Genomic DNA, 12,169 nt, shown 5'->3' on the forward strand with positions numbered 1-12,169 from the left:
CGTGGGTGATGCAGAGGCAACAGGAGACTGCGCAGTCATTAACTGGGCCTGTGTGGGTGACGCAGAGAGGCCCGGGGCTGACGCAGAGGGTCTAAGAGCCACGCAAAGGTCAGTCAAGCTGACACTGGGATTGGGATAAGTGCTAGAGAATTTTTCTCTTTGTGGGTAAGCCAGTTTGGCAACCTGTTGTACTGAAGAATTGTTGAATAATAAAAACCTCCCTTGCTGCACCGATTTTCCCACATTGGGTTTTTCCAAGGACTGTTGTCCAAAATAACTGTGTCAATGTGTTGATTCTTGTGCATATGTTTTTTCTGTATTATGGTGTGATATCTGCAGCAGTATTTATTTTTAATGTTTATTGAAGTAATTTCATAAATAACTTATTGTGGAATAAGTAGGAAAAGTAAATCAATTGCTGCAGTGGTAGAATTTTCACACGGTAATTTGCGGAGCGACGCTAGTGGGATACTGTGGTAATTTGCGGAGCGAAGCTAGTGGGATACTGTGGTAATTTGTGGAGCGCTAGTGTTTTGGACACCTTGCATTGTGCATTCATTGAACTTAGCACTGAAATCCATTGCTTCTGATGTGCTTTGGATTGGTAACATTATTGAGGATGCACGACATATCCGTAACTTTGTGCAAAATCATACAAATGCCCTCACCATCTACAAGGAGTACAACAATCTATCATTGTTGACGATTGTTGATACATGGTTTGCCTCTTCATTCATGATGTTGAAGAGGTTGAGGAAGGTCAAGACCGCTCTTGGGGCCATAGTTATTTCTGAGTTTTTGTCTTTTTGGAGAAAGACAGATCAAGTAGCCTCTAAAAGAGTGAAGGACACAGTGCTAGATGATGCTTGATGGGAGAGGGTAGATCTAATTATTCAGATCATGGACCCTATCATTTCTTTGCTTCGATTTGCAGATACAGACAAACCCATCCTAGGAGAGGTTTATGAGGGATGGGATTCCATGATTGAGTCTGTGAGGAGCATTATTCTACAGAGTGAGTGCCCCGAGTATGAGACATCACCAAAGGCCTTCTGTGGTACTATACAGGATATTCTTGTTAGCAGATGGGACAAGAATTGCACACCTTTACATTGTTTGGCTCACTCATTGAACCCAAAATACTACAGCCATGAGTGGCTGAATGGTGGACCTTCCCGCAGATTCCCTCCTCACATGGATGGTGAAATCTCACAGGGGAGGAAAGATGCATTCAGGCAAGTTTTTCAAGATAGAGCATTGCTTGATGAGGTGGAGGATGCCTTTGCAGAGTTTTCCACTGGCACTGGTCGATTTGCAGGATATGATGTGATTAGAGACAGGGGGGCTAAGAAGCCCTATTCTTGGTGGGCAAATCATGGGGCAACAAGCCCTCCTCTTCAGCAGTTAGCCATGAGGCTCCTCTCTCAGGTGACTTCATCCTCTTGTTGCGAGAGGAATTGGAGCACATATGGGAATTTGTATAGTGTGAAGAAGAGCAAGCTTGAGCAGTCTAGGGCAGAGACAATGGTGTATGTGCACACCAACCTTCGTCTTATTTACAGGCAGAGGGAAGAGTGGTTGAGGGGAAAGACAAAGATGTGGGATGTCTTTCCTGATGATATGGGTCTGGACAGCAGTGTTGAGTTGGCATTGGCCAACATGGATCTCAATGATCCAGTGCTAGAGCCTGTTAGATTTGATGACGGTGATATTTTAGAGGGGTCATCCTCCACACCAACAGATGCAGAGGCGACTATGGATACAGGGGAGAAGGAGGATGCAGAGGAGAGCAGTGGTGAGTTTGGTGACCATGATGATGAGGACATTGAGCTGATTCTGATGATGACTATGAGGATTGTCGACTCATGAGTCATGGGCTACCTATTGCCTTGAGGCTTGATTACCTGTAGTTGTTTTATATTTTCTATTTCTATTTGCCATTGGCATTGCACTACCTATGTAACACATTTTGATTTGATGACTTAATGAGAAAAATACAGTTCTCAGTGTCTTTATCTTACTATCTTGAGTTGTAAGTTGTCTTTCATTTATGAATCATGATTTATGTGACATGTATTTGAATTTTGTATGTACTATGCATGCTATAATGTTACTAACTTACTTTGTAATAGTAAAACTAACATCTAGATGAAGATCTATGTTTGAAATCAATGAATTTGTATCATTAATGAGAATTTGTGTAGGAAATATCTAATTTTTTAATATGTATATATATATATATATATATAAAATAAAATAATATATAACGAATCCTACGTGTCCTGTTCCGAGGGGTCAACGTGTCTGAATCCGACTCTCAAATCCCCGTATCCTACGAATCCTGAATCCACGTGTCAGGTGACTTAGGTGTCAAGTAATCATTGTGGAATTAGTCATTTCTTCTAAACATCTTATGGAATATTGTTGAATATCGGCACTTGTAACTTTAAGCATCTATCTTCTCTTAAGATTGTTATCTAAACATTGTTAAGTACTCTTGCTTTAAGATAATTCACATTAAGTACTTAAATAACATAAACTATCTTAACTCAAGATAATTTCACGCATCATCATTGCACAAGCATCCTAGGACTTAGTTTGCATTGATAATTTACCTCCAAGCATAAGCTTGGTTGATAGACTCCTAGGGCAACCCTTTTCCCATTAGCTTGAGGGATTCAATTCTTCTTAGTGGTTAACATTGTGATCTTGCAATCTTCAGAGCCACAGTCTCTGCAGCGCCGGAGGCACTAGGTGGGTGGAACATAGGGGGAGGTATCATTAATAAGGCCACTGTCTGCTTCCCGTTGGCTTCCATTTCACAACCTACTCTGAAGACTGTTTCTCAAAATAGTTAAGGGAGAGGTTCTATCTAGATTAGGCATTTAATCTAAAATTTACCAACATCTTTCATCAAACATAAATTATAGGATTCGCACATCATATAAGTTAGTCGATCATTCAAGCAGCACGTTGCCATCCAGTTACTTGGCATTAATTTACATTAAGCAAGAATTGTGACTCCATAAGGCACTAGTCTCATACTCAAGAAATCTAATCCAATCATTAATCTTGCTAAATTTAACCTAGTAGTTAGGCCACTCATCCATGTCTCCCAAGCGAGTTGGTTACCTACTAGCTTTCCTTCATCTCATTTCCATAGGGACTACCCCCCATAGCCTATTGTTGGGAGACAACTAGAATAGAGTGGGTGGGGATTAGAGTGACAGCTCCCGCCCTGAGCGGTTGTCGCGGTGCCTGTACAATACTTAAATTGTTGAAATTTAAGAAATACTGATTCATCCCCCAACCCTCGCGCTGGCCCTCTCAGTATTTCCAAAAATTTTATCTCATAAAGTCACTTTAAGTTTATTTCTCATAAAGTTATGTCATAATATATGTGCTTATGGGATGTATTATTATTTGAGGTATTTCTCCCATGATTCCGTTCATCATGGAAAGGGAAGTGGAACAATCTTGGTTCTAGTGGTATTTCCGCTGTATATTCATATCATACAAGAAAAACAGTAAGTGTACATTGCATTCATCTTCTTAAAATGAATATTGAAAGAGTTGGTTCATGATACTTCATTAGATAACAAGTGTGTTTATATTTTTGAAATACAGCATTAAATAATTCAGAAATAATAGCATGAATGTTTCAAAAGTGAAAGGAAATTATTAAGAGCACAATTGTACAGTTTTATGGTATTGGTATGACAGAAGTTACTGTAGCCCAAGTAATTATTCACAACGGGATTGAGCAAGTTATAGGGAGAACCACACTTAAAATGAAGACGAAATCTCAGCATCTAGGTTGAGAGATCTCAGAGTTAACCTCTTTTCCCTGGCAGCAAAAAAGCATTAACAGGAGGTCAAAGATAGTTTCATTGTTTTCATACCGAAATCTCAGCATCTAAGTTGAGAGATCTCAGAGTTAACCTCTTTTCCCTGGCAGCAAAAAAGCATTAACAGGAGGTCAAAGATAGTTTCATTGTTTTCATACCTAAACAATGGTGTTCCTCCCCTTAATATATATAGCAGGAGTACAAATGTCAGGCATGACTTGCAAGAGTCTTAACAATAATGCAACAAAGCAGAAATCTTGGGTGTGATATTTCTCAATAATGTTGCTAAATTAACTCTAGAAGCTCAGACTAGTTAAATCCAAAGCATGGACAATAAGGCAAATATTCCGAAGCAATATATCACTTTGTCTACGAAAGAGAGAGCTGCAATGCAACAGTTTATCTTCACAAAGGAAATATTTAACACAATGCATTACTTCTGTAAGAATATCTGAGATCACACAAATATACATTATACAACTACAAACATTAAGGGAAATTCCCAGATGCATGTTAGAAATGTCGCCAATCTTATCACATATTGTGATAGGTAACTTACAAAACAAACTGATTATCACAAACAAATATGGCTTAAAAACAGGATCTGAAAAATGGAATTTCTGGTAACCACAATCGAAACTCAAGCAACATTTTATAACGAAATGGGATTAAGGCTTAAGCATATGCAATGATAGAATACTTTTGTGTCTTGCTTTCTTCAAGAGATGCCTCAATGTTTCTATCTGAGCTCTATTATGGGAGGAAACATAGAACTTGTCGAGGAAAAGAAAAATCACCAATGAACTACTTACCAGGATCTTTCTCTGAAGGCTTCAAGATATATGTGTTACCAGCTGTGACTCCCAATGGAAACATCTACACATAAAAATGTGGAACAATTTGAATATTTTGAAATTTTATATATCATGTTCAAATCTATTGGATTTCTATATTTCGATCAAGTAGCCTTGATGAGTAATTTACAAAAGTGCTAAGAAGTATATAGGTAAATGCTAATAAAGAATAAGTATATTACTCATTTATGATCCTTAAAATGATACTATAATGCATCCAATCACTTCAAACGTATATATAGACAATACACTTTGATAGATCTCAAGAGACAGCATCAACTGAAATGTTCATGCAAAAAGAACAATTTGACACCTATACAATTACTATTCATAAAGGAAAATCCATGGCTGAATTTCTTTTGGATATGTAGGTTGCATTTATATCCATCATTTGGTACTCATGAGTCATATCAGAGGCCTCTAGCAATCAACAACATAAAAGTTGTTGGCAATTATGATTGTTTACAAACAACCAAAAATTTGCCAATTTTTCCAGTGAAAAACAAGTATCCGTCCAGTATTAGCTATACATAGGCCACATGAAAGTGCTATAATATTAAAGATGGAAATTGTGATCAAAATGTAATAAATAAAAGGCCATTGCTCCCATGTTAAACTCATGCACTAACATTAGTCTTTTAACTAAGACATGGGGCAGACAAAACCTGAAGGTCCAAAGCACACAAATAATAATGATTGCAACAACAAATGAAGCATTTGAAGGATTTGTGCAAGGAAACAATCTAAAACCAACCTTGAAGTAGAAATAAGAACCAATCTGAGTTACGCTACAGCCATATATTGCCCTCAATTTACAGCTTTGTCATTAAACATCACACGCATGGCTTCACTAAATAAAGGTTATTGGCCTAAGGTTATTCTGTCACTGTGGTCATTTGATTCAAACATGCACGTAGTGGAATTAGCACATTCACAGCAATGACTGCGACAATTTCAACTCAGATTCAGAGTCTCTAGATTATGGCAAGGCAAATATTCAAGCAATCAAACAATATCACAAATGAATCCACAGAACATTCACACACATTGGCACAACAAATTCAATCTTGAACATTCAACTTTGACAAGCGACTTAAAAGTTTCTCTTCTTCACTTTTTTGGAAATAGACCTGACACTGTAATAAAACTAGGCTTAGATAAGACTTTGGCTTTAACCACGATCTGGTATAATAGTTTTGTTTCAAATTTCAAATAAAATGTACAAAAAAACCCTTAAAATTTAAAAAAAAAAAAAACAATATTGTGTATTTGTGCCTGTGGCAATGTCTCAGCATAGAAGATCCTAATTGAATGCAGAACATACCCACAAAGGAATCATAGCTGGAAAGTTGAATGGGCATATCCCAGCACAAACACCTAGAGGTTGCCTGATACTGTACGTATCAATGCCTGATGATACATTCTCCACAAACTCTCCCATTTGTAAGCTTGCCATGTTGCAAGAATGTTCCACAACCTCTGCAAAAAATAGACACAACGAATAAAATTAGTGGAATAAACAATGATAATATTGGTACATCTACAGAATCTACTTCTTTTAACTCAGAGCAGATAAATAGAAGAACAATAGTTGTGTAGAAAAACCAAAGGAATTGCAAATAGATTAATGTAGTTGCAAAAAGAGACCCAAAGTCCACTTATTCATAAGGCCTTACCCATCATGCATATCTAGAATGGAACTTTCTAACCTTGGGGGGCAGTACAATATGTAAGAAACGTTTCCATGGGAAAAGGATTCCTTGGCAGATTCCAAAAGATATGGGCGAGGTGAAGATTGTGGTGGTACAACAGCCTAGTCCAAGGGTATTACAGAAATTCAGCACATAAAGAAACCAAGATAACTCAAACGAGTTCTTAGTATCATATTGCTCAGTGAGAAAGAGAAAGCTTTCTTATATAGGATTACAAGCAAGTCACCCCCAAGGGTTAGCTCAAGTGGTCTAGAGCCAGACGTGAAGTTCTTTGATATTGTTGCTAGTTGTTGCTAATCAAGGATTTGACTCTCTTGAATTCACCTGGGGCGAAGCCCCGTAATCAGGGACGATGGTTTACCCAGTTTATCATCCACGAAATGTGGGGAAGTACTCTTGGGTTTCCCATGCTTTCATTCCAAGTAGTAAACAAAAAAAAGGATTACAAGCAAGTCAAGCCAATCTACCTTATGAACATGGGAGAGAGTGAAAAATGCAATAAAGTAAAATAAGATCAAATTGACTTTATTAATGCCTATGTCTAATATCTAATTGAATATTATAAGCTAATATTTACTTTAACACCAGTATATAATGGAAATCGAGCACATAAAGAAACCAAGATAACTTGAAGGAGTTCTTTGAATTGTATTGCTTGGTAAGAAAGTGAAAGGTTTCCTGTACAGGATTACAAGCACGTCAAGTCAATCCACTTTAGAATGTGAGACAAACCAAGAAGCACAATAAAGTGAAATAAGACATAAAAGCATAAAATAACCTAAAATTGAATTTACTTTAATAATGCCTACGTCTAATATCTAGTTGACCATTATAAGATAATATTTAGTTTAACACCCTCCTTTAATGGCCAATCTACTAAGTACACCAGGCTTAACCAGAATTTTACGTAGTTTTTATGACTCAAAGACTTGGTGAGAATATATGCAGTTTGGTCCTCTATGGGACAGTACAACAACTCGCTAGATCCATCCTCTACAAGTTGTATAATGAAGTGGCAATGTACATAAACATGCTTGGTGCGCTCGTGGAAGGTTGAATTCTTGGCAAGTTTGATCACTCCTTGATTTTCACATAACATGGGTGTTGCCTTTGTTTGTTGCATCTGCATCTGAAAGCATCCTCCTGACCCAAATTACTCTGCATGCTCCTTTCACTACTCTGTGATATTTTGCTTTTATCAATGAAAGGGATGCTACATGTTGCTTCTTACTGATCATGTGACTGCACCCATGCTAAGGCTGGAAGCATATCCAGAAGTGGATTTTCTATCATCAACAAAACCTACCCAATCTAAATCTATATACCCACACACTCAAGGGATCTTTGCTTCTATTGTATAGAATGCCAAAGTCAAGTGTCCCTTTCTCATATCTCAAAACTTGCTTCATTGTAGTCCAATTCCCTACCTTTAATCCTGCCATGAATCTGGAAATGAGACTCATAGTGAAACTCACACAAGGTCTAGTGGCTATAAGATATATCAAGCTACCCATCGATTGCATGTATACTAACTCATTAATTGCCTTAGAGTCGGTCTAGGCTAAAAGTTTCAGCCCTTTCTCATAGTTGTAGATGATATTTTGTGATATATCATTCTAAACCTGTGAGTGTAGGTTTTCACAGTTAATCAGCATGATGCTTATCCTTTATGGAAACAAATTGTGCATCAGCTTTTTAAACTTCCAAAGTTTGGATTGGACACTCCACCCATCTTTAGGGAGAAAAGAAGCCGCAAAATTGATGAAAAATGAGAGTTGGAGAGTGGTTTTAAAGAAGCAAGTTTAAGGATAGTCATTGGATAAAGATTATATTTAATTAAATGAGTTGAACGTTGGAAATTATTGTGAAGAGATAAAGATTAACTATAGGAAATTATAAAATAATAAAATAAGTGTTAAAGAAGGATCAAGACCGGTAATTAAGATTAAATTATTGGAACTTGGCATAAATAGACTTAAAGGGGAGTTAGATTAAGATTAAATTATAGGAACTTAGGATAAATAGACTTAAAGAAAGGAATTAGACCACTTAACTAAATTGAGTGATCAACAGAAAAAGTGTTAAGGGAAGATCATATTTTCTTTTTAAAGAAGTTGGGTTATTTTAAGATGTGGAAATCTCTAAGTTTGACACATTAGAAATCCCTACTGCATTATCTGGTTTATTATCGCCTACTTGCTCATTCCATTAACAAGTTATTTATTAATATAAATACTGAAATAAACACAAATGCAGCCTTCACGCATATACAGATCAGCAACTGAAATAACTGAGACAATCACAAAAGGGGGACCGTTATTTTTGGACAATCGTCCCCGAAAAATGTTGGAATTTCTGAGTCTAACACGTCATAAATTCTTCCTGCATTATCTGGTTTATTTCACCTACTTGTTTATTTCCTAACAAGTTATTTAACCATATAAACACTGAAAATAAACATAAATGCAGTCTCAACCATCTACAGCTCATCAACTAAAAATAACAGACAAACACACAAGGGACATCGTTATTTTTGGACAATCGTCCATGGAAAAACCCAACTTGGGAAAACCGGTGCAACAGTTCTGAGGGTTTTATTATTACAACTAGGGTGCCAAACTGGCTCACCCAACGGAGATATCTATCTGGCAATAATACCTCTCTTCGGAAGCAAATATTCAGCAAGTTTGCTCCACAAAAATCTCTCCAACGCTTCTCTGAGGCTCTGCGTCAACCCTCCTGGCCTCTGTATCACTCTGAAACCCCCCTGCATCAGCATTCTGCAGCTCTAAGCTGGCTCTTTGCCCTTCTGCGTCACCCACGCAGGCCCTACTAGCCTCTATGCAGTGACTCTAGCCCTCTGCGTGGCTCCTGCCGGCTCTGTGTAGCCTCCTCAATCTCTGCGCTAGTCCTACGGCACTATCTTTGCCTCTCTACTATGCACTCATTGCCCCTCGCTGCAACTCTGATCACTTGTTCAAATTTTCTCAACAAACCCCGCTCCAAAAAATTGAATTGACTGATCAATCTTGGTGTATCTCCAACTGACCCTCAAGCCTCTTCTTATATTTTTCTTATTGAGTCTTCAACGGCCGAGATTAAGTCTCTAATCAACTGCTAAGATTAGATTTGGCTTGATCCATGTCATTTAGAACATTCTCACCCAGTTTTATATTAATACCCATTAATATATTAATTTTCCTAAGTTTAGACTTAGGAACCCCATTAAAAATATTAATTATTTTAATATTTCTCTCACTGGGTGGAATTTCCCCAAACCATTTCTGGGTCTTGGAGATCTCATGTGCTTTAGTCTCTTCACTAATTTTCATGGCTAAAGCACATCCGATGCTACCCCAAATCAACACTCCCTCTTAGCGAGGAATGTGCTCTAGTAATGCTCCACCACTAAACATCACACTAATCCTCCAACAACGGTACCTGTGCTGATGCTAAGCCTGCTACCCTACATTCACTACACTACTGCCTCCTATACTGCTGCCCATGGCTCTACCACTGCCACTGCTACATCTATATTGAAGCTCCCTCTCAACATGTTGCATCATGTTGCCCATAGCACTACTACTGCTAACTGCTGCATTGCAACTCAGTTACTGAGAAGTAAGTAACTGATCTACCCAACTACTAACATCCTTGTCAGCTTAGAAGCCTCTTGATGTTGAAGCTACCTCTGCTGTTATCTGGTGCTTTTTCTGCACTGTTGTAAACACCTCTATGCCTCTCGCACTATTGCAACCTCCTTTGTGCCTTTTTGCACTGTTGCAACCACCTCTATGCCTCTCACACTGCCGCAACTCCCACTGTGCTACTACAAACCTCTGCACTCTAGCACTGCCTTATCGCTCCATCCGCATCTTGCTTCTACCGACATCTGTCATCCTGCTACTGTCATTCAGGGCTCCCGTAGCCAGATATGATCCAAGAGTTTGGGTACCTCAAGGATCCTGCCCCTCATCTTCTGTAGTCCTCCTGACTACAGCTTGATGTCTCCCCACCTCTTCTCTAGAGGTGCATGAGCACTCATGGCACAGTCGTCATCTATCTCGACTTCTTTCTCCGCCTTAGTCGGAGTTGCCTTGGAGTCAAAAGCCTCTCCCTTATTCTTCTTCCTGGGACACTAGGTTGCATAATGACCTAGCTCCCCACAATGGAAGCACTTCACCTTGGAGATGTCCTTCTTCTTCCTCTTCCCCTATTGTCCCGCAGATGCCAGAGTCGCATCCTCCTCCTCCTCTTTCTTGATTCAAACTCCTTTGCTACTACTTCCCGCCTTGGTCAACCGTCTGATCTCTTCTTGGTGAAGAGATACCCACATCTCTTCCATCCTAGAAGATCAGTTCTGCCCAAAATGCTTTGGACAAATGTCTCCCAATCCTCGGAGATTGCATTCAGGGCGTCCTCACCATGAACTCTTAATCCGATGTGGCCCCTATGGAAGTAAGTTGGTCCCGAATCTCCTGCAACCTGCTGAGGTATAGATCTACCTGCTCCCCCTTCTGCATTTGATATGACCGCAACTGATTCTCCAGTAGCATCTTCCTCTGCACGAAAGTGCCCTGATACAATGGCGTCAAAGTGTCCCACATCTCCTTTACTATATACTTCTCGACAATATGATGAACTCTAAGTTGCACGAAACGGGGAAACGGAAACGAGTTTCCGAAACGGGAAGCGATACGAAACGCGACCTCCCCAAATTTTGGAAACGAGGAAACGCGATATATATATATATATATATATAGATATTAAAAATATTTAAAAATTATTAATATATATATGTGCATTGTGCAATCATAAAGCATTAATGATACATTTACAATTTTACATTATAACATTTAAACATTAAGATTAAATATACATCACATTTACTCATGAGTCATGAATAATCACATAATGAAAATAAAAATATAGGAACTGGAAAATCCAAAATCAGCCTTTATTTATATTAGTATAAGAGGCTGCAAGTACAATAAAGACTATAAGGCTGCAAGAACTATAGAGACAAGTCACAAAAGACTAATCCTCATCATAACAATCCTCATCAAAAATAGAAGCAGCAGAATGCTCAACAGTGGATGGTGGTGCTGAAGAAGATGATGCACCAATTCCACTTCCAGAATCGTCCTCAATATTCAGGGCAGCAAGAGAGAGATCCAAATCAGGATTTTCTGCATCCACATCCCATTCTTTAGAAGGACCACTGTTGTATTCTGGAGCCCTACGAGATGCAAGGCGAAGGTTGGAGTGCACATAAACAAGATCCTCTGCTTTCTGTGAGCCCAACCTATTGCGCTTCACAGAATGAATAAAACCATAAGTGCTCCAATTCCTTTCTGCTGATGAAGAGCTTGCCACTTGTGAAAGAATACGAATGGCAAGGCTTTGCAAATGTACACCATTTGCTCCATGACAAATCCACCACCTAACTGGATTCATGGTGCTTCTCTCCTCCAAAGCTGATATATCTGCATAATCATCTATTCCTGCAACAAAACTGGCAAATTCCTCCTTTACCTCCCTATGTAGATGAGAAGGAAACATTCTCATAAGTGCTTTTTTCACCCCAGTAGCCACCTCTCTATCCTTATGGGGTGCCTTCCTCTTCCCATTGCTTTTAGCAATAAGCTCCTCATCATAAAATTTGGGGTTCAAAGCATGTGCTAAAGTGTGCAATGGTGTATTGAAATTGTTCCACCTATCAACAATGATTTTCTTGATCAAACCAGCAAAATGA

The 12,169-nt window shown here is 38.6% G+C and overlaps 1 protein-coding gene across 2 annotated transcripts in view; it reads right to left on the minus strand.

Annotated features, from left to right (window-relative positions):
• Positions 1-12,169, minus strand: part of ALDH6B2 (aldehyde dehydrogenase 6B2) — a 281,225-nt gene that overhangs the window by 203,651 nt on the left and 65,405 nt on the right. For both annotated transcript variants that reach the window (XM_089386419.1, XM_089386420.1), the window contains 2 exons: positions 6,027-6,181; positions 4,661-4,724 (listed from right to left, as the gene is read on the minus strand). In XM_089386419.1, the coding sequence (XP_089242545.1) occupies positions 4,661-4,724; positions 6,027-6,181 (219 nt within the window). The remainder of the gene's footprint in view (positions 1-4,660; positions 4,725-6,026; positions 6,182-12,169) is intronic.

Source organism: Pinus tabuliformis, chromosome Q (assembly GCF_031772625.1).
Source record: "Pinus tabuliformis cultivar Carrire ecotype Pingquan chromosome Q, CPIR1, whole genome shotgun sequence".
In the NCBI taxonomy this organism is placed as follows: domain Eukaryota; kingdom Viridiplantae; phylum Streptophyta; class Pinopsida; order Pinales; family Pinaceae; genus Pinus; species Pinus tabuliformis.